At 44.2% G+C, this 24,088-nt stretch overlaps 1 protein-coding gene across 2 annotated transcripts in view; it reads right to left on the bottom strand.

Moving 5' to 3' along the window:
- bnc2 (basonuclin 2) overlaps positions 1-24,088 on the bottom strand; it is a 161,011-nt gene that overhangs the window by 74,967 nt on the left and 61,956 nt on the right. Inside the window, exons 1-2 of one of the 2 annotated variants that reach the window (XM_041036654.1) lie at positions 21,271-21,400; positions 19,916-20,272 (exon numbers count right to left, since the gene is read on the bottom strand). In XM_041036654.1, the coding sequence (XP_040892588.1) occupies positions 19,916-20,272; positions 21,271-21,273 (360 nt within the window). In that variant the 5' untranslated portion in view covers positions 21,274-21,400. Of the gene's footprint in view, positions 1-19,915; positions 20,273-21,270; positions 21,401-24,088 lie in introns of those variants that run through there. The other variant, XM_041036653.1, reaches the window with a different exon arrangement.

Genomic DNA, 24,088 nt, shown 5'->3' with positions numbered 1-24,088 from the left:
GCATGTGTTATGAGAGAGTATGAATTACAGCGATCTACTCACAAATCTGCTCCGTCCCCAGTGTTTGTGTGTGTGTGTGTGTGTATGTGTCTGGAGGTGTGGAGGTGTGCGCTTTACTTTGGCATATGCATGTGCAGTCCTGTTTAATTACAGATCAGGCTTTGAGGCAGAGGCAAACAGTGCTATAATTACAGGAAACACCTCCTTTAATATTTTATGGAAATCTACCCTGTGTGTGTGAGTTTTAAGTTGCACGAATTTATTCAGCGTTGGGAGAAACAGAAGAAGAAAATCAGAAAAGAGAGAGATATATGTTTATGGAGTGCTTCTTCTGAATGACTTCTGGTTCTTGCCTCATGATCTTGCGCCTTTCTTTTCATCCCTTCTTTACTCTTCACAGTCTCTCATTTCAGATTTGTGTTTCCAAATGGCTTCGCTAAACGCCCTTTTTTCCCCACTTTTGAACTGCTTGCCTCTCAAATATTTATGATAGGGAAAGAGGGGAGAGACTTAGATCAATCCATTAAAGATGAGCAACATCTCAAATGCATAAAGAGGGGTGATGAACACACTTGCTCAGGGATGGCAAGGTGTAAGCCGTGGCTTAATTCTTAATGACGTACCATGGAGTAGGTTTACTTTTGATTCACTACTAGAGGGAGGGAGCTGGGAAAATAGGATGTTTTGAAAGAGAGAAGAAAACATCAGATGGAAGTGATAGAGTATAATAAAGGTAATACTCATACTGTTTACTTTATGCAGATTTTAAATTTGTTCTGCATCTGTTTCACTGCATAGCCAGACCTTGGTCCTCTATTATATTTTCCAGTTACTCCGGAATTTAAAATAAAAAATGTGTATCAGCAGCAACTGACAACAACAACAGCTGGAAGTATGTATATCACAACCACAAAAAAATCACAATATCATGTCAGTGAGTGGCTAGTAATTTATTTATTTATTTGTGTTTTATTTATTTTTTGACGGGGGCCAGGCAGAGGCCAAGCTGAACACATGTTCCTTCTTAGCCTGCAGTGACACAAATATATGCGCGCACACACAGACACACACAATGGCAATATGCTTACACTCTTAACACTAAGCCCGTGCCCCCCTCTACAGTGTCTGACACACTGGGGGACTCGGAGCAGGCTTCAGTGGTAGCATGCTTTACTATTCTTTGATATGCACTAGTCATTAAAAATAGATGGCGAGCAATCATTACAGGCATCAGAATTAATCTAATTAGCCAAGCGCATTAGGCCTCTCTGGTATCGGGGGGGCATTCTGCAAACAGAGCCACCCGGCCACAAATACAGTATAAGCAGACAGGCCTGGGATGCTACAGGGGCTGTAGTGGTTGTATGTGTGTGTGTGTGGAGGGGGGAAATAATCCGCCTTGACTTATTAATATGCGCAAACAAGATTTAGCTTCTCAAAGCAAACAAATGAAGCAAGTTCTGGTGGGGGGGGGCAGCACAGAGCGACATGGAGAGAGAGTGCAAGATCGAGGGAGCAAGAGGAGATAAATTATTTAAGCCTGTGTGTACTGTGTGGAGAGCTGCAGCTACCAGTGGTAAAACTGTCCAGAAAAAAATGTGTGTTCCTCATTTCATGGTCGCACCTTCCTAAAACTACTTTTTTTCAGTGGAGAGTGGAGACTTTAAAGAGATCTACATAAACATAATAAACATAAGCACAATTTCTTGCACAACTCCTAGGATCTTCTACAAGTCTGTTTGTTTGCTTAAGAAAGTTCTTAGCAAGCGTTTAGACCAAAAATAGCACTGTGTTTAAAAAAAGGCAAGGCGCTGTGTTGGTGTGGATGTGTTGCTATGGCCACTGGTGAGAAAATGAAATACTATCCAGGAAGTCCAGTTTGACTTTGAAGGCTTATCAGATGCCAAAATGCGGTTACTACAGTGACAATCGATTTATCTACTGTTGCGATTGTTGCAAGAAAAGCAGTACACTTTACTGTTAATGTTACAAACTCTCTTTCCAGGAATGTGCCCCTTCATGTGTTTGTTTGATTGGTTGACTGCAGATATTTTTTTCTTGCATTGGGTCTAAAGCCAAGCCAGGTTCAACTTTTTCTTTGGTAAAACAGAAACCCTGCCTTTTTCCCCCCCAGAGGAAGATGCATTTGTTAACACAATGCCATTATTGGTCTAAAGACAGCTTATTTGTCCCCAAGACAAGACAGGCAGAGGTGGCAGTGGTGGTTATGTACTCAGGCTCAACACAGTGCCAGACTCCTCTCTCAATGGGTTTGCTGGCCATTCTTTCATCCCAGCATCTTTAATGCTGGCAGACGGTCATTTCCATCTCTTTGATAGTAGGGGTCCCAGCTGTGCTCAAGGGTCTAATACCCCTCAACCTCTGTCCCAGTCTGCCCCTCCTTCCCTTCTCCATCTACTCCTCCATCCCTCCCTCACACAACCAGCCTCAGCACAGTCTGGAGGTGCATCTGAACAAAACCCACAGGAGAGAGGTAGGGAGGGAAGGAAAGAAAGAGAGAAGAACGGAGGGAGAGGAGAGGAGAGAGGAAGAGCTAATACCAAATCTCAGATGACCAAACCAAACCAAAGTCTATCAAAAGCCAGCTCAGCAAACACAACTGCCATACTGATGAGGAGGGAGAAACGCAGAGAGGGAAGGCGGTGAGGACAAAGGACTAAAGCTTAGTTTATACATCACTTTATGGGAAACAGTGGCCACCATGGTTTAAAGGGAATCCCTATCTTCAAAATATCCTCATCCGTATCTTTAAAATCAAACAGCTCCCATGCGCAAGTGGTGACTAACACTAGAGGTGGTTTCCTTGTGAAATTAAGATTTTAAGGATCTGTAGGGCTTATACATGTCATATATGGACAGATCCCAAAGCTATAACCACCTTATATCTGTGATCCTAAATCTGTAAAATACCAGAAACACAGCCCCTACATAGGAACCAGAATGAGCAGATTTGAATTAGCCTTACTTTAGCCTTTTAACCTTAGACTTTTATGAGTGACATATGTGCTCAGCAGAGAGGGAATTTGTGAAAAACGCAAGGAAAAAACAAAGAAGAAGAAAAAAAAGAAAAGCATTTGGGAGACTTAAACTGTTGAGGACAGATAGAGACAGCGGGAGAGAAGCACATCTATCTGTTTATGTTTGAATAGATGGTATTGCAGGGCGGTCAAGTGTGTTATATTTTTCAGAAATGAAAGCTCTTTTTTGCTGTTGTTATTATTTATTTCGCTGTGCGCACACACACTCACACACAGAAATGGAGAGAGAATTAAGAGAACTGTAGGTGAACTGTAACTGTAGGTACCATGTGGAAAGACACAAGCCAGAGAAAAACTAAGAGACAATTTCACCAGCACCTCACTCGCACGAAGGACATAATAGCGCTGAAAGCAAAACGACTCAATGAAACAGGAAAAGTGTATTTCTTGGAATCCACTTACACTCAAATTACAGTGACATTCTTGGCAGAGCTTACTGCACACGGGTAACACAATGTACTGTAGCGAAAAGAACTTTTGGGACACTTATCAGGGCTATGACACGAAAGACCAAACCATTAGCATGCAAAAAGAAAAAAAGACAGGAAGAAATCAAATCAAGCAAAGAATAGAAAAAACAGGGTCTGTTTTCTTGCCAGCATTTGAGTCCAACTTCTTCTGTTTTTTTTTCTTTCTTTCTCTCCCTCCTACCCGCCGCCACCAGGTTAAGTTACAGACATGAGGCAAAGGAATGAGGGAGGCAGAGTGGTAACATACGGTACCATGAGGAGCGAGACGCCGGCCCTCCCTGACATAGCATGTACCGTGCAAAAACCCCTCCCTGGCCCCCACAAGCAAGCACACATAAACACACACACAGGATTTGGACAGTATATGTACAGTACATATACAGAACAGTTTTCCAAATGCAAGCAGATAATAGGATTGTACTCTCCTGAGTGTATACACACACACACACACGGCAGATGGACACACACGCACACACTCCTTGCCTCACACCTTCCTTGCTTCACTTCCTTCCTCTCTCCCTGCCTTGGCTGCTCACTCTGCATGTGTCCTGTCATATCTCCTTCAGCCCATAATTGTCCCAACTTATGGTGTTTCTTCCTGCAAGCCACAGTTTAGGGGAAGTGAAATCCTTCTAAGTGACTGTCACAATGCATCAGCCTCAGGCGAGGGACACACGCCCGCTTGCCGCTTCTCCCCATTCCTCCCTCCCTCCCTCCTTCTCCCTCCTTCTCCCTCCTTCTCTCTCCTTCTCCCTCCTTCAGTCCCCCCTGGCTGCCTCCCTCCATCCTTGCTCACTATCCCTCACTTTAAGTGTTTTTCTTGCTGATATGCTCCACTTGCGCTTTCACTCTATCTGTTTCTGTTGTTCTGTCTCTCTCTTTTTAATGCAGTCACCCTCACAACACTCCACTTCCTTCTTCTTTCACTCTCTCTTTTCCTCTGTCACCTCCTTGCATTTATCCTGAGGGGAGAGCTGTAGTCAACCCTGCCATTAGACCCTGCCTGTGACCTGCTCTCCACACAATCCTTGTTCCCCTGGACTACACGGGCCAGGCCAAACAGAGGTTGAGTTTGCTTCTACTTCCCATTTCCTTTGAAGGGACGGTCACTCCTTGACACACTTTCAAACACAAAAACACACACACAGCGCAACTAAAAGAGATGAGTGTGTGTTCTCTGGACATCCAGCGTGACCTTTGTCGTGACCCTGACATGTCACAACCCTATGATGCATGTGTCACCTCTTCCTTGCCTCTGACCTTCGTCTGTCACCCTGCAGAACTAGACACATACACACCCTCTTTCTCATGTTGTGCCTCACTACACACAAAAACAGTGACTGGTTAGTTAGATTTCAGATTCTAATGTGGGCCCAACGGACTCAAATAAAAAGAAGAAAAGGCCAAAAAAAGATTGCAATAAAATGAAAATGTCACACTGACTACAGCATCGGGGGGCTAACTAAATCAAGCAAACACAAGTAAAGCAAATAGCTGAAAAACTGCAATGTGGTTTGAACTAGTGAAGAGATGTGCTTATTTTGGGCCACAGTGATGCGTGTGTGTGCACCCATACTGTGTGTGTGTGTGTGTGTGTGTGTGTGTGTGTGTGTGTGTGGGTGTATGTGCGTGTGCGTGTGTGTGTGTGTGTGTAGGTGCTTTTTCCTCTTAGGTGTTGTTCTATTAGGTCTGTCAAGACCAGAATCGGTGCTTTATTGAGCATTTTATTGGAGCTGTGGACAGATAAGTCACCCATCAACCTTTCATCGACCAATCATGTGCAGTGAGGGGAGGGACCTGGGAGGTCTGGCAGAGATGGACACTCGGCAGGGGAGGAGAGGGGAGGTGGGTGGTCATTCACTCATCACTTGGATGCAGTCCGGCAGTCAGTGTGTGTATATGTCTGAGTGTGTGTGTGTGTGTGTGTGTGTGTGAGACAAGAAAAGGGTCAGTCACTGGTCACCAGATGGTAACTGTTTGGGCTGGACCACAGCAAGCAAGAAAGAGGGGGACAGTCTCTTTTCTCCCCTTTCTTTCTTTCTCTCTCCCTCACGCACATACAACAAACCGTGAGAGTGATGGGTGATAATGGAGCACACACTAACAAATCTGCACCTCTTGGCTGGGGGCCTTGACTCGGACTCAGAGAGCAGACAGTCTGTCCGACTCATAAGCCCAAGTACAACACACCACTACATACCCAGCAGACACAGGGACCAGTGACCCTTACTGAACACTGCTCAGTTTCCAGAGGCACTCATTTGTTGTTAAATGACATTTACACCGGTGGAATTCGCTGTGGTTAGCTTGTAGATGTATAAGCCATTGCCTCGCGCTACAGGAGTTGGGTGAGTTTTAAATACAGCGAGCTGTGCAGGACCTTGTCACCGTGTGTGGCCTTACAATGTGCAGGCTACTGCTGCTCTGGATATTAGCTCTTCTGTATGTCTGGCTATTAAATACCAATCCCCAGCCACACACACTCATACCACTTCCCTTTCAGTCTCAAAGTCAGGGACATAACAGTTTTGGCTGGCGAATATTGTGTGGGCCACAAGAAGAAGGAGAGAAAAACCAACTGTTCTTTTAGGTGAAACCTTCCAGCTGGAGACAGAAGAGGGGGAAAATAGAAACAGGCGTTTGCCAGGACAACCAGGGAGAGCAGAGTTGCTTGAAGGAGCACTTGTGACTGAACAAAAAGTGTGTCAGGGAAAAGGGCGAGTCAGTTGTACAAAGAGAGGAGACAAGCATGTGAGCTGGAGAACAAAGTGAAGCAGAAAGAGAGGAAAAATCCGTGCGTGTGCAAGTAAAGTGAAACAACAGGGAAGGAGTGAAATAGAGTGAGGAGGAGAAGTTAAGAAAGCAAAATTGTAAAAGGGAAAGAAAGAAGGAAAGAAGGTAGAGAAGCGCCAGCAGCTGGACTGCTCCTGCTAATTCAGCACTTTAACAAATCAATGCCACTTGAGGAGTACAATCCGCACCCTGAGCTCAGCTAGACGCATGAGTGAGACTGTAGGCGTGTTTGTGTTTGTGTGTGTGTGTGTGTGTGTGTGTGTGTGTGTGTGTGCGTGTGTGTGTGTGTGTGTGTGTGTGTGTGTGTGTGCGTGTGTGCGTGTGTGTGTGTGTGTGTGCATGTGTGTGTGCGCCTGGAGGGCTGGCAGTGTTGGTGTGGGGTCGTTCACAGTAGTCCATATTAAGGTCCAGTAATGTGTTAATTTATAACTCTATCACCCCAGACGCCTGCATTATCCATCTGTGTCACATGCTAGGCCTACTATATCTATCATCCAGAGGGGAAAAATGGCCAGTCCAGAGAGATTAAGCCACCGGTCGCACAATTTCTTCTTTTTTTCTTCCTTTCTTTTTCTTTCTTTTCCCTTCAGCCTTATCTATTTCATCCCTCCACACCTCTCTCCCTTTGTCGTCAGCTCCCCAGGTCAGGATGATCAATTACGGCTTGACAGACTTCTCGGTTCAGGCTGACCACTGGAGCTCCAGAGGCCTTGCAGACATCACTATCTACCCAGAAACGGAGCACTTACACTGGGCTTTAACTCCCTCCCTCTCTCCACTGGCCCCTGAGGCCTGTATGGGTGGCTATTTTGATATCAGTGATCAGCGACTGAGTTACACTTCACTGTGACCTTTGTGAACTCGAAAACGTGTTATCGCTTACAGCAGATTGACAAAGCAGATTGTAATGATAAAGAACTTAAATGTGTGCGTAGCTGTGTGTGAGCTGAGAAGACAAAAATTGGCTCCATTTGAAAAGACCCTTGGCGCATTTAAGTCAATGACACATAACCCAGTCTGTCATAACATTACTGGAGCTGTAATTTTACAGGTTTCCGCCACCAGTTCTGGGCAATAATGTTGATATTTCCATAAAATATTATGTAGCAGTAAAGTATACTTTTTCCCCTGTTGACGCAGTGTATTACAGTTGTCAAAACATGCAAACAACATACTGTATTTCTTGAGTAAACATGGCAGTGTGTGCGTGTAAGTGTGTGCATGCATGTGCTTGTGGTGTGGTGGCTCATGCTCTCTTTGTCAGTAGCAGCAGGCACTAATAACACACAGGGGGAAATGATCAATACTCACCCTCTCTATTCAATTCCACAACATCACTACTATCACCGGGCACACACAAACACACACACACACACAGGCTCGGGCACATATGTTTACGTAAATATACCGACATGAATGTAAAACAAAAGGCCTTTGACTAACACATGTAGCCAGAGGGCTGTGGTGTGAATGTAAGTGATGCATTAATATTTATTTTGTCAGAAATACTCGGCTCTGTCCTGGGAGAGAGGTAGTGAACATGAGATACAGAGGCTAACAGAGGGGGGGGGGGGGGGGGGGGGGGGGTTGATAGGAAAGACAAGCTGGCAATTCCACCTTAAAGAGTGCAACAGTCATCACGAGAGGAGAAAGGGAATCTGCCCATTAAGACTAAGTGGATGTCTATTAGATCATGGAGGTAAGGAGGTGGGCATTTACCATCAGTCCAACTCACAAACAACCTTGCCTGCTCCTGGACAATGCCAACGGCTGGGAGTGTAATACACAGCCATCACATACAAATCATTTAAAGTTTCTCAAAAAGTTTTTTTTCTACTAAATGGCTCTCTAAACTTGAAAAAATGTACTCCTTCTCTATTTAAAAGTATTTATTTTGTGTGAGCGCCTGCCATCGACGTCACCTCTGTGAAAATGAAGGCAATTAAAAGACTATCAAAGTCACTCCCCAGTCCTATGAGATCAAACAAACCCTCTGCCCTCTTTCTACTTCTCTGACTGTCTGTCTGTCCCCTTCACTCCCCGCCCCGTCTTCCCCAGTGTAATACCCCCCATTCTTATCACTGCGGTACAGTTAATCCTCCCTCTCTCCTCCTCCTTCCACCGCGGCGTCCCTTAGGGGGTACGCAAAAGGCTAAAAGGAGGGAGCACATTTGCCACTTGTCTGCGACACATAATACGGAGCAGGCAATCAACTTTGGCTTGACATGTATTTGCTCATCTCTGGGACGCACACACACACTCCCCCCATCACTGCTGGGAAATTGAGGGGTGAGGGTGAGGGGTTGGAGGGAGGGAAGGAGGGGGAGCCTAAATTAACACTTGACATTCAATACGGTCAGGTCCTTAATTGGCCAGGGCCTTCCTGAGAAGGCAATTTTCTATTCCCCAAACTGCCCCCGCACTGCGCCATGTGCCAGTGTCATCTGTGTATGTATGTCTACATGTGTGTATGTGTGAGTGTGTGTGGATGGAAGAGAGAAATTGCATCTGTGTGTAAGTATGTGCCAGAGAAAAACTGAGACAATGTGTGTATGCATATATCTGCGTGTGTTGGTGTGTGTGTGTGTGTGTGTGCGTTTACGTGTGTGTGTGTGTGTGTGTGAGCCAGGGCCCTGTCCTGAGAGAGGCCCTCTGGTCCCTTCCCTCTCTCTAATGAGGCTGGATGAATTAGCGCTACGTGACATGATTTGAACAGCGGTGGCCCCTACCCCCTTACCCCTCCCTCTGCCTTCCCCTCCTTCCCTTCCTTCCCCTTTGTCCTTCTCCCCTCCTCATCCCCTGCTCTTTTTTTTTTCCTTAAAGCAGTGACAGGCATCTGGTGGCCGAAAAAATGCCAGGAGCAGCCCCGCGGCTCTCGCCTTTATGCGTGCTGCTGCTGCTTTATGCCACGCACATACACACAAACAAACACACGCACACCTAGGCATTATACACACAATGAAATACTTTCACCTTCCTGCCGTTCCTTTTCCACTCCCTCATGCGCACGCAAACTCACTTGCACTTCCCCGTGGATCCAGTTACAGTTGATGTTATTACAGCTTTCAACCTGAGAGGTATTAGGCTTCCTTTAACCGATCTGACAGCATTTACAACACAGGCAAGTCGACGCCTCTAATCGCCCCTGTGACTTCAGCCTATTACCAATTGATCTCAAAGAGAGCCTTCTCCTCACCTTCTGACTGATGCACATGCTGTCGGCTCCTTTTCCTCTTCTTTGTCATAATGCGCTATCTCTCTCAGCTGCTGCATCCTGTAAACCTGACTGCTCTTTAAGTGCTCTCATTTCACTTGTTTTCCTGCAATAAATCTCACAGTCCTTTGCTGGTGATATTTTTTATTATTGTTATTAAGTTATATCTGGTCGCACATTAATCAGGTGCAAAGGATCACCTTTGCCCTCATGAGGCCCTGATTTAGACCAAGATGCTAAATTTATGAGTTAAATGGTTGTGCAGAAAAATAGCAGTGAATCGAGATGATAAATCCCTTGTTGCCACCCTTTACAAATCTAAACTGATCAACAAGCTCTAAAGTAATGGCCTGGATAAAGGAAACAAAAGCTGCAGATTTTTTTGTATTTGGAGGAAACATATCAAATGGATTAAATGCCATGAAATATTAAATGCCAGTCAGAGTCACACACATCATGCAGCGGACAGCGCTCCAACAAAGCACTTATCGCTGAGTGTGTTTCCCGACAATGGAAGAGGCAGCTCAGGCCATTTACAGAGAAAACATCAACATAGAGAAAGCAAGTGTATACATGTGTGTGTGTGTGTGTGTGTGTGTGTGTGTGTGTGTGTGTGTGTGTGTGTGTGTGTGTGTGTGGCTGGATGTGTGCCTGCACACGTGTATGACAACAACACAAACACATCCTCCACTTTTAACACACACAAAAACAGCTTTTTCCTTACAAGAATTCTCACTTTGTCCCATTGTTAAAAAGTGACGCTTTCACTTCAATCGCACAATAAATGTCACAAGAGGTGAACAGCCAACAATGTGTGGTGCCAGAGGTCGTGCATTGTGGCCTCCCACCTCTGGCTGTTTGCGGCGGATACAGGGTCAGACCAATTGATGTCTATCACGGTAGGCTAATTAGATCATTTGTGACTTAATTGACATTATAGATTGTTAGAAGTGAAGTGCACTGCTGCTCGATATGTGATCATCTCACATGCAGACAGATTCTGTTCAGCTTGTGTGTGTGTGTGGGGTGGTCACATCTAAATGAACAGGTATGCTCAGTGACAACACACAGTTCTTTTCCCATGTAGCCCACACACACATATACACACAGCGGTATACACACACTCACAAAAACAAAAGCCACCCAGAGTCTCAGTTTGCCAGAAAAACATGAGCTGTGGGATGCCAAGGCAGCTGCATTTAACAGTGGCCATTAAACGTTATTAATCCAACAGCGCAAACATCTTTACAAAGTCAGCAGAGAACACAAACAAATGCTTACACATGTTGCTTTAACACTTTGCTCACAACAAAAAGTAGCTAATGAGTTTAGACTTCAGGTTTTTTTTTCAGAGGATTTAAATGACAACATTGTCAGAGAGCAGTTTACACAATATCTGTGCGAAAGCAGGTATCTATGCCTGTCGGACTGCATATCTTTGTGTGTGTGTGTGTCTGTGTGTGTGTGTGTACATATGTGTACATTGGCTACAAGCCTGCCACAGTCTGTACCACCAGCCTCCCTTCTCCAGAACCTCCCTAAAAATCCTCCCTGGGCCTCTAGCAATCAAATCTCCACGGTAAGCTGGAGACAGAACAGAACAGGGCACAGAGATAGATGGAGAGTAAAACATGGGAGCGAAAAAAAGACTGAGAAAAAGCAATGAAACAGAAAATAGTGGGAAAAAGGCCTCTCTCCCCTTCCTCCTCCTGTCACACATACACATAAGCCACAGAGTTCAGCATAAGCATTAAGAGATGTAACATATTTATTCTTGCCTGTGTGCACACAGGTTGTTCTCACCTCACACATGAACTGCAGACGTGAAATCACTGTTACCTGTTGAAAAACCATTTTCTTTCCACAACAACTTTGGTAATTTGCCAGCACATCGAAAATGTACAGTACAAACAAACACACACACTCTCACACAGCAGTGTCGGATTAGCAGGGGAAAGAGAGGGAGTCAACCGTAGGCCCTGAACAAAATTACCATCATTATCCATAACCATAAATAAGCCTGATGATGATGATGGTTTTAACAATAATAATAGCAATTCACCCTGAGTGCTTTTTCAAATAACAGTGACAGCATTAGCCACATCGCCAAGAGAAAAATGAAAGGCTCCGTGCCTTGAGAGCTCGTCTTCGTTGCCACTGCTGATGGGGCAAATTGGCAGGCAGAGCGAGCAGACAGGGGTCCTTAAAGACGGATGTAAAAATAGTAGGCTGTCGATTTGCCCGTTGAGCTGGCGCAGCTCCAAGGAAAACAAAATAACAGGAGTTGAGGAATAACAGGAAAAGGGAGAAGCCGTGGTGAAAGTATGCCCGAGTTCCTGTCACTTAGCACAGGTCACACCTAATGTCACCTTCCTCTGGATACAGAACGGGAAAGAACAGACTCTCTGAACAATGTCTCTGCCATATGGTCATGTCTTAAAATACTACAGGCCACTGCAAAATATATACGTTTCCTCTGACTCTCTCTTTCACTTTTCACTTAAGTCATTTATGTGTGATGTTCCTCTCTGCTGGTGGCAACCTCCTGGTCACTGAAGCCAACACAGGGCCCCTCCCAGCTCTTAATACCTGGTACTGCCACTTTGCACACACAAGCACACACACATACACACAAGACCCAACTATACTTCGACCCTTTCATAACTGCCTGGACCTTGGTGACAGCTGCTGCATTCCTGCTGTGTCAGATTGTGTGTGTGTGTGTGTGTGTGTGTCTGTGCGTGTTGCTGCCCTGGCTCTGTGCTTATGTCCCCCCTCATTAGCCAGTGGCGGGGTGGTGACATCCCGAGCGACTGGCCCTTCAAACACACACTTCCTCTTCACACCGGCGACTTCTCCCCTTTGCAGGAAACCACCCAAAGACAAATAACTAACAGCCTTCTTTTGAGAGAAATTTAGAAGATGAAAGAAGCACAAACAGGGTGAAAGGAGTAGTGTGCAGCTGCTTAGAGAGCCTGCACAAGGAAAGAAAATAAAAACAGAAGTGTGACAGTAAAAATTAGAAAAATATACTGTATATTTGTGATCACACTAAAATATATCCAATTAATCACTTAAACAAAGCACAAAATAGTGTAAATTTGTTTTTTTATTTATTGTTTTTTTATTTATTTAAAACAAATCAAACATCTTAAAATACCTCATGGATCTAATTAATCTTATGTCTCCTGATTTCTATCCAGATTACCGGTGCTTTATTGATTACTTTGTTGAAAACGTTTCACATTAAAAAAAGGATAGGAAACAACAAAAGGAAATAAATATTGTGTTTTTGCATGCACTTGCCCACACATGACTAAAACAAGTCCCTGGGAAAGACTCAGCTACAGCAGAATTCACCACTCAGCCCCCTGATAAGAGGAGAGCAGATGGCTCTGCATTTCTGTCGTTCCTCAACGCTCACACACACATAAAACACGCAGTACACTGCCCTGCCAGACATATGATAAAGAAACCCTTTCTGACTTCCATGATAGCGTCTCTACGCTGTTCTGTTTCCTCCCCATTATTCGGGCATTTACCATGGCAGTGAGGCAGCCGTCTCCTCAGGACAAACAGGAAGCAGCTGACATGGAGGCCGTGAGTGATGCTCACATGATGCTTATTGATCGCTGGTTGCCCCGGGTCTCACACACAGAGTCAGGGTCGGTGCTTACCCATAACGCTGGTCCTGCAGGGCATTACTGCACGTCTGCAGAGTTTACTGTATGACCCAGGACACACATGATCATGTCCGTGTGCAGGGTGGAATTTTTTTTTTCTTGCTTTGGCAACATCCATATACAGTAAAGATAGAACTGGATTTCTTTTTAAAATGGTGATTAAAGTAAGAGATGGTGAGGCAAAGAAAGGAGAACAGAGGTGCCTGCGTGAGATTGACAGACAGTTTGACATTGTAACACACCACCAAAATGGAGGAAACTAACGGAATTAAAATCACGGGAATTGATTTTATCTGCTTAAACGTCTACAGTATGTAAAACACAAAAATATTTAGTAAATACCACAACAGGGAAACAGATTGCATTTAAATATTTTCAGGTTTCAATAAAAGTGAAAGGGCATGCTTGGTGATGCAATTATTTAATAAAAAAGATTTTAAAAAGCCAGTTGAGACAAGTTTAAAGTAAAAATGTTGCGGACGTCATATCTCCCTGGTTGGTGCCTGGGCAAATATAGTGGGGACCGCAGCATGAATGGGACCTTGTACATCCTCCTACTCCGTCAAACTAGATGGGCTCTTAATAGTGCACACTCACATACGGTAAATATACAAGTAGCTACAGCTACCTTCCCACTCAATTTTACATTTCTGTGCTCTCTCCTGCAGAAATAACGCTGCCTTCAGGAAACACTCACATCATCATGGCTGCATATGCACAGAGACTGAGGGAGATGACCGCTGACTGAGCGCCACCGTGGCCTCTCTCAGTGCAGCCTATGTTATCTGGACCTTCTAAACTGGCCAGCAGCATTGCCATAACTACATTAAACGGTGTAAGAGCCGACCTCAAGTTTACAGTTAGGGACAGGCGCTTTCAGTGAGATGCGTTCTCAATCATGAAATGGTGGCTTTGGTGTTGGAGAAGTAGTTTTAAACCTTCTGCAATCAGGTTTTCAACCAGATACTGATAGAGAGACACACATTGTCACTTTCCCCACTGTGCTCTTTCTGACAGTTTTCCTTGTGTCTTATTATAATTGATAATCCTTTAAACACACTGCATGTGTGAAACACCCTGAACGGTCCTCTGTTACACAGGTTCAATCTCAAGAGCCCTTTCTACCAAGACAATACCTGCAAAGTAAAAAGATCTGATTTAGCATCTAGAGGACTGGCGGTGGAGATTGAGTTCTAAATAGGAAAGATAGTCGAGAAGAGAGAAAGAGGGGGGTTGAAGTGTGGTGGAATTAGAGAAGGAGGGAAAAGACAGTGAGAGACAGAGACGTAGTAGTAGAAGAAGAAGAAAAAGAAAAAGTAGTAATGGGGGAAGTGGTGCGTGTCTTTTCTGCAAATCTCCTCTTTCACCTCTGCTCTCCTCCAGCTCTCTAGCCAAGGCCAGCCAAGAGACACTTCACCTCGCACCCGCACACACATGGAGCCAGAGCCAACACACAGAAAACACACACACACAGAAAGGGAGAGGACACACACTCACCAAAACTGCACTCACTCACGCTCTCTCACGCACACACACACTCATGCAACTGGCATAAGAGTATTTAGCCACCCACTCAGAAAAATAAATGGCAAAAGCACAGACACGAATGTCTTTAACGCACACATCCACACACATAAACTTCAGAGTCAGAACACACACGCACACACACACTCTTGACACCAGATACATGTACGTATAGGCATCCATATGCTCTGTGTTCAACGACCCATCAAAGACAGACATGGAAATAATAACAGTAGAGTGTAACGACACACACACACTCACTGTGGATAATTCTACACATATGCATCAAATCACTGCCTCCCAGTACCACACAATGGTAAGAAGCAATGCATATGCACCACATATGCAACATGCAACATGTCTGTACCCCACTGCGTAAAACAATGTGCGCGCGCACACACACACACACACACACACACACACACACACACACACACACACACACACACACACACACACACACACACACACACACACACCGCTGTAAGTGTATCACTGTGTTAATAGGCAGATTAGCACACTCTGTGATCTGCACTGAGGAGGATAATATCAACCCCATTTCTTCACTCAGACAAAACAAAGCAGAGCATGTTATTCCATAAATATGTCTGTCATCATGCCCTCAGAGCTAACAGCATTCACTTTCTGTGGTGTAACACAAACAGACAGGACTGTATAGGCTGCACTGTGCATTCAGGAAATATGTGAAATAAGGGAAAATCAACAAATAGGACTGTGACATTGGCCATGATGAAAAGTTAAAATATAACACAAGACATGAAAACACAAGAAAATATTAAAGAAAGATGTAAATGGACGAATTAAAGCCAGACTTTAGAGTGGATTTTTTTTAAATAGCCCTACAAAGTTAACATATTTGTACAATCATTGCCAAAATGCCTGTGTGCTCTTTAACAATTTGACACTGTCTAAAATCAGTCAATCTGAACTAATCACTGCACGTTTTTTTATTAAGGAAGGGAAAAAAGAATAACATTACTTCTAAATATATCTAAATATTGTTTCTATCATAAGTTTTTACTGCTTTTCTTGGTTGAGTTTTTTGTCAGTATCTTAATTTTGCAATTGCATGATGTGGGGAAAAGGAAATTGCTGCAGGTTTGTGGGTGAGATTTTGATTTCAAAGTTAAAGAAAAAATACAGTGTGGCAAAGTGCAAAATATTAAGAAAAAAGATGAAAGTAAAAACTCTAAATTTGAGGGAAATTATTATTATTATTATTATTATTATTATTATTATTATTATTATTATTAGCTAAAGTTCAACGTGTATTTCTAATTTACATTCTGGATGAAATCCCCCGTATTCCTGGTATTATTTGTGGATATAAGAGTCTCGGTGTGAGATGAAGCAGGCAGTACTGAGAGCAGACAGAAGCCAGGCAAGCTGTAATGCCACTGTACCTCTTCCAGGTCTCGGCCCATAGTCGACCTGTCGCACTTCAAAGGAAGCCGCGTTACAGCACCCTTGCAAAAAGAAAAGGAAGAGGCTATTTTAGAGATGGTTTTAGACTGAAGGCATGCACTGATTTCTTTTTCTCTCTCCGAGGTCTGCTGTAAGCCTGGGTGGCAGCATCAGATCCTCAGGTGGAAGTGAAGGCACATTTTTTACGAGCTCTTCTAATCCCAGAGTCGTTCCCACATTTCTCCGACTTGAAGCAGATGAGAAAATAAATAAATAAATAAATAAAGACTCGGCCTGCGGCTCCTGTATTGTGGAGGAATTATCCCTGATGAACCAATTAGGCTCGTAGTATCACTTAACTCCGGGCTTTTTAACTTGCAAGGGTCGATATTCATAGCCACGCATGTACAGCAGCGGGTCAATTAAGGCTCCAAATATTATCACTCCGTAATGCCTGGGAAATAATTCAGCCTCTAATTAATGTTTGTATATTTGTTTCTCCATTTAAAAAAAAAAGACAATTCTGAAAGTTCCCTCCTGGAGTGTTTTGTAAAAATGTGCACCGATTTCAGAACATTAGGAAGCTGAGAAAACAGGCAGTATTTATCGAATCCATTTCATTGATTTCATTTAAATTGCATGCTGTTTATGCTGTTTCCTGTTGACACTTCCGTGGATTATGAAGGTTGTGAATCTCCTGCTATGTCGCTTGGAAAAAAAAAAGTTTCTTCAAAGATTAAAAGCCTATTAAGGCCTTTTATGAAAGGTGTGAATTATTCACCCACAGAAATGCCTTAATCTCCACTGTTGTTAATTTCGTTAGTAACACAATAATGAAAAGCGACTGCATGTAGATATGTTATCAAAATGTAAATGTAGCTCCCCACAGTTAATTAAACACAGGAAAAAATATTTAATTCACCCTCATTTTTCATCAGTTTTTCCCATTTGTAACAGAATAGCCTCTAAAATATTTAGGGAGGAAAAGTTTAATTGTCTTAAAAAATGTCTCAGTGAATATGTAAATAAATGTATTTATTAATTCTGAAATAATTAACAAATAACAGCTGAAAAGCCAAATTAAAAATATGAAAAATGTCTTAAATACAGGAGTCGATCAGAAAGGAAATCAATCAATTTCGAGGAGACATTCGATTTCAAATTTACATCTATTTTCCTTTGGTGATTTTCTTTACGCTGAAAGAGGCAGGTGCTGATTTTTATGGATCGACTGTGCTATAAAAAACACGAGGAGAAGAAAACAAAAGATTTCACATCAAATCTCCTGATTTATCATTTGATAGTTAAAAATCTTTGCTTTACTTTCTTTACAGCCATCGGTCACTGACGTTTATGCACCGAGATGATCAGACACCTGCTGTAAACCATGAGCTTGCACATGTAATTTAAAATGTGGTGAGAAAATGGATACACTCGGGTCAAAGTGACATTTCCCCCCCTCCTCATTTCTAAAGTCTCGCTTTCTGTGTGTGAGTTGCAAAGAATTTCAAAGGCAATCCCAAATGTTTTGGCTTGGTGATGCCCTGCACCTCACCGCAGCCGCATCTGTCCTGAACACACGGCGTAGAGCTGTTTTGCGTCTCTATCGATCAGATGGAAATATAATTTGGCCTAACAACGATAAAATACCGCATCCCTCGTGCCACCTTGTTGATCTTTAAGGGAGAGAGGGGAGATTTTGAAACACAAGCCCATAACCCATTTCTCTCCACCAACACCCCAGGGTGCGCCAGCCTCGGCAAACACAAAGTCATTATCGGTTAGATTCCAATAAAGCGAGTCTGTCAAGGAACAGGCTTCCTTCGGAGAATTTATGTCATGCCTACTAAACATGGGAAGATGTCTTCTAAGTGGTGCGAGGAAGGATAAATAACAGCGAGTCCCACAGCTGATTATATTGAAACAACGGTGCGCATTTGTAAAAAGGACTGGGGATGCAAACGTGGGGTCCCAGCAGATGCTGAGAGCAGGGGCCCATCCACCTGCTTCATACCGGGAGAGGAGGAGAGAAGGAGAGCGCTCTCCTCTCTGAATACAATGCACCCATCTCTTACCAATCACTTATCAATAGTTAGTATTTTTTTAATTTAGAAAATTTAAGGGAAAGGACTTGTAAAAAAAAAAAAAAAAAAGATGCTACATGATGTGCACGAAAGCTGCAAGGATGCGATTCATTTCCGTGTGAAAATGCAATCTTTGTTAAACAGCAGACTAAGTGAAGAAAAGAGAAAATATTTCATAAAAAAGAAACAAAAAACACAAAACAATCTCAGAAAAAAAAGCTGCCTTAAAATGTTCTGTTCCCAAAAGTTACATCGGGGCTTGTTTTAGTCTCAGCGCATCAGTTTCACCTTCATGATTAGACCTCTGGGATTTAAAAAATTCAAAATAAAAATAAACTAAACTAAACTCTACGGGCTGTTAGTGCCGGCAAGGTGACAGGATAAGTTTCTCATCCTTTACAACGCGGAGCCACGGCGAAGCTGTTGCGCAAGAACCGCTGTGGCCTGAGTGCGTAACAGCATGTGCATGGTACGGAGAGCCTGCAGGTCCCGCTATGATTAACTGCAACCTAACAACCATCCTCTATCTTTACCGTCTCCCCCTCACACACATGCGCGCGAACGGACGCACACACACAAACACACACACATACACACACACACACACACACACACACATATACACTTGCACAGAACTCGACTCCCAGTCCTTCTTCCCACTCCTTAACATTTATCCGATCAAACCACAACCCCCCTCGCCCCCCGTCCCTTAAAAATAACTCTTGCTCTAACTCGGGGGCTACTTGAAGAAAAAAAAAACATAAAAAAAAAAAAAAGCTACACAACAAGAGAGAAATTCTCTGTAACATCCACGATTACAGGCGAGAAATGTCGGGAGGAAATGTGGACTTTCCTCAGCCGGTGCAGGCTATCAGTTATCATCATTACTTTTCCAGGGGAGCCTGTGTTCATTCACGGCTCCTCTGCTGTTCTGTAGCCGCGCAAGGGGCTTCCTGCCTCGGCCACATGAAGTCAATTAGCCGGTCCCAGAGGGGTGCCCCTTCCCGAGTCTTTATCGGCACTGAGGTTACCAAAACACTGCTATTGCTTGCTTTTAAACTCCACACCGCTTATTGACCAATTACGGAGACTTAAGCATGTATGTAACGAATCCAGACAGGGATAATCCATCAAATGGTGAAATAAATGATTTATCTGGTAGTGGTCAAATTTTGTGTTTTTGCAAATACACAAAATCTGCTATTTTCAGTTATTTTATAGAGAAGAAAATTACTCGTGCATTGAATTAGTAAAATTAAAAGGGACACACAGAGGCTGCATGGATGGAAACACTTTCAGGCATGGTGTGTGTAAAACAACAACATAAAGACGCACACAAACACAAAAGTGGGGGAAAGTTGCAAGAATGCCATTGAATGTAAGAATTCGTAGTTTGAAATATCTCAAACAAAACAGTGCCCACAACTACCACCCTCCCAACCCCAAAAATTACACATACACGCCTACTGACATACATACAAACACTCTCTTTTTCCACACACAGACCAAATGATAGTAAGAATCACAATAGCAAATGTCTGAACATACACCACTGGAGGAAATAAAAAAGTTTGGCCCTTGAATATAGACTGAAAAGGGGAAGAGGGAAGGAGACAGGAGGCAGACATGGAGAAGATGAGGGGGTGAGGCTGAGCTGACATACCTGCTGGGACATTCTGTAGAGGAGGTTGCTGTCAGTGCTCTGCTGCTGCCATGTCCCCATGAAGCCCGGCTGCTCAGCACTAGGCGGTCTGGTGCTGAACTGCATGGAGCTTTCGCCTGCTCCCTCAGCGCTTCTGCTAACGATGCTAATGCCACCCAGACCACTTCTGCTGCTGCTGCTGCTGCTGGTGCTGCTGCTACTGTGGCTACTGGAGGGGATGCTCGTGAAAACGCCAGTGGTGCCGTTGGGTCCGTTAGCCTTAGCTGGAGGTAGCCTGGGCGGTTCTGGGTCTTTGCTGGGCTCTGGTGGGACTGTGTCGCACTCACTGCCTCTCACATCCAACTCTGCCTCTTTGGACTTAGACAGAGAGAGAGGGAGAGACAGAGAGGGAGGGCAGGAGGGATGTGGGAGTGTAAAGGAGGAGAGAAGAAAAAAAAAGTCAGTGAAGGTGGGTTCTTTTGGGGTCGTGTTGCCTTCTTTTTTTGTCTCATGCGGGTCCTGCTTCTCAAAGAGGATAACAGGGAGAGGGGAGATGAGGGTGCAGATGTGTGTGTGAGGTTTCTTGGCAGCTCTGGTGGCGGAGGAGTGTGTGTGGAGTAAATTCTCGTGAAGAGAGAGAAAACAGGGCTTGTGGTGAATTTCCTCGGGGGCCTCGTCTCGGACAGGGCAAGATGAGCACTGGAGGTGAGGAGGGGGGGCTGATGAGAAGGTGAGCAAGGATGGAGTAAAACAAAAAAAAAAAGAGGAGGGGGGTTGTGGGGAATAAGTGAGGAGGGGCACATGATGTTGCTCATGGCCTCAGTTTTTGCTTTAATCCATCTGTCAGTCATTTAGTACTTGGACATGGACTCAACACAAACACACATACACACAAACACACACACACAATGAAACATATGTTTACCTGCATGCATGCATGCACGCATTCATACACTGACATATAGTGCTCCAATGCAAAGGATTTTTTTTTAAAAAGTAGGAAAGAAAAAGTTAACCTGAGAGCTGCCTTCAGCACTAAGCACTGAACACATGCTCTCCAAAGGATACAAACAAATCTGTGTAATTCTATGTAAGTATTTTTTTTTTTCTAACGTAATAAGTAAGTCTTAAAGAAATTTAAAAAAAAATGTTTACTACATTTTTTGGCTAAAAAAAAAAACAAAAAAACAAAACAGCAAACAACTAAATGTGAAACGTAAATAAACAGTTTCACAAAAAGAAAACGTGCAACGTCAAACATCTCAAACCTGTGTTCAAACAAGTCACAGTTCTTTTCTAAATACAAAACAAGTCCCGCTAAAAGCTCCACGAGAAAACAAACAGTTGAGCCGATAGAAAGCACGAATGTCTCTTACCATCAATTCTGTGTCTGTCCCAGCAAAGTGAAGATGAGGTGTGGGAGTGAGCCACCAGCTATCCAGCTCTCCCTGCCTCCCGCTCGTCTCTCTCTCTCTCTCTCCTTTACTCTCTCACTCTGTGATTGTGTCCCTCTCTCGACGTCCGTGCCGCCGCCTGTCCTCTCTCTTTTCCTCTCTCTCTCTCTGCTCCCTCTCTCTCTCCCTCTCTCTCTCTCTCTCTCTGACTCCTCTGTACTCCGCCGCAGCCGCTGAGGAACTGAACTGAGCGCCCGAGCATGTACGTGTGTGTGTGTGTGTGTGAGAGAGAGAGAGTGTGTGTAAGTGTGTGTGCGAGAGTGAGCGAGAGCATGTGAGAGCGAGCGAGTGAGAGTGAGGGAGACGGTGGCTTTCCGGGTGTCTGTGTGTGAGAGGGAGAGTACAGCGAGCGAGTGAGCGAAGGAGTGTGTGTGTGTGTATGTGTGTGTGTGTATGTCGGTGTGTGTGTGTGTGTAAGACGGGCCGGTACAGACTCAACTGAGTCAACTGTGCCGCTCCACTCTGAGATGCTCAATGACATCGCGCTGCACGCTTCCTCGCACACACACACACACACACACACACACACACACACACATCCTCTGCTAGGGGTAGGAGGGTGGGGGCAAACGCCATCGCAGAGCAGGGGAAGGGGCGGGAGGAATGGGGGGGGGGGGGGGGGGGGGGCGTTTGTCCTCCTGCCTGATTACCATTTGCGCTGCGAACGGCCGGCACGTCTCAGAGCAACTTAGTTCTCCTGTGGGACCATCCCACCACACACACACACACACACATACACGCGCACGCACGCACATTAACACGCACGGTGCTTAGCAAAAGAGCTCAGTTTCTACCTTGAAGAAAAAAAAACAAAACAGTTTGAAGAAAAGCATCACTGTTGCAGACTGTTCAATCAAGCATTTCTGTCTTTGTTTAAAAAAAAAAAAAGAAAATGCAGGACTGTAGTTTACAGAAGGATTTTTAGATAAAAAAAAATGTTCTATTTCTGATTTGTAGGGCAATTATCAAAAAAACAAATCAACAAAAACAAAAGAAAAATATCAACAGACTTGTTATATCACTAAAAAAAAAATCTGGTGCCTTTGTTTGATTTTCATCCACTCTAATGAAAGACTAATGGAACGCAGGCAGTCTGCCACCAGCATGCATAGGAACACATGCACACACGTACACACACTTCCACACACACTTCCACACACACACTGCCCCCCTTCCTCTTCTCTCCGAAGCTCTCAGATTTTAATTAAGAAAAAAATGAGGAAGAGGTTCCATTTTAGCCAAATTGGTCCCCCACAGCAGCAAAGGTAAGGGAATAAAATGAGGGATGGAGGAGTAAAGGGAGGCAGACACAGAGAAAAAGACACACAAGAGGATAAAATAAAAAAAAGAAGAAGGAGATCTATGCTTCCTTTGACAGAGCATAGGACATGTCTCAAACAATGAAGATATCCCCCCCTCCACACCCTCCTCCCTCTCTTCTTCCCTTTAAATCTTCGATCTCCTCTTCTCCACCCCGTCTTTTCACCCCACCATCATTAGAGAAATGACAGACCAGGTGCCTCAGTCCGTAGCGAGAGGGAGATGTCACTGTGATCTCTCCACCGCCGAGGAACAAAAGAGGAAGGGACAGAGAGAGAACTTCTCTCCTCGGCTACATTAAATGGCCTCTGATATATAAAGTCACTTCAAATTTTGTGGTAAATTGCTGTAGACAGCTGATTGGTTGTCGGTTAAAAGCCTTTTGTACGATCTTCTAATGGCAGTATACTGTTAACCTTTGCTGAGATTATCACACTGGTTGTTACTGTTATGTACAGGGGATGTCTACTACCAAAGAGAAAAGTGTACAGTGTCTGTCTTACCACTGTGAAAATGTGCACTTGAGTCTTTTGTCTCAAGCTTAATTTACATCTTCCCTCCTCTCCCCATCACTGACTACATCTTTATCATTTGCTTTTGTCTTTTGTGATATTTTTCTCCACTCCTACATCTCTCTACCCCCCCCCCCCCCCCCCCCCCCCCCCCTCCACCATTCCTTTCTTCATTTATCTTTTGCATAGTGGCCTGCGCCTTGTCAGAAGCCACAAGCAGCCTTGTTGTTAAAGGCATAATGTGTCACCTCCTGTCCATGTACCGCCAACTCCGCTCTTAACAACTTATTGAAAAGGTAATGCATGAGGCTTAGGCTAATTATATTAAGTGACAATTTAGCGGCCGAGGTTCCTTTTTGCTTTCCAGCTCACGCTTCTCTCCTTCTCTGTCTCTCTCTCCCTCTCTCGCTCCCTCCCTCTTGTCTGTAAATGTGCTAGTCTGTGGGTTTTTCAAGTGGCACTCAGTGTTTCAAGTCAAGCTGGTGGCTCAGCTTCTGACCTGGCTGGTTAATGGCTGTTATTTGTGGGAGGGAGGAGTGGACTCTGCCAATATTGCTCGCTCTCCCTCCACATCTCTCCCTCTTTTTTTCCCCCTTTCCCTTCCTTCCCCCCTTGCCTCTGCTGATGGTAATGGCCATGATGACAGAGGAAACGAAAAAGAGACACAGAAGTAGAAATACGGAGATGGAGAACTTTGGGGGAGAAACAGGGAGGAAGAAGGAAATAGAAAGATAAAAAGCACATGAATTAGGAAAGGGCAGAAAAAAAGGATGCAGGAGATCCTCAGGCTCCTTTATTAAAACTATTATTGTGCAGGACTTGAGAATTCCCCCCGGGGCAGGGGTCCATGTCGAAGCCCATATAATTAACTAGAGGCTCAGCTACGGATCAATTACCAGACAAGCAAG

This window comes from Toxotes jaculatrix, chromosome 4, assembly GCF_017976425.1.
Source record: "Toxotes jaculatrix isolate fToxJac2 chromosome 4, fToxJac2.pri, whole genome shotgun sequence".
NCBI lineage: Eukaryota > Metazoa > Chordata > Actinopteri > Toxotidae > Toxotes > Toxotes jaculatrix.
The sequence above is the reverse complement of the archived record's forward strand: the minus strand, read 5'-3'. Positions and strand labels throughout refer to the sequence as shown.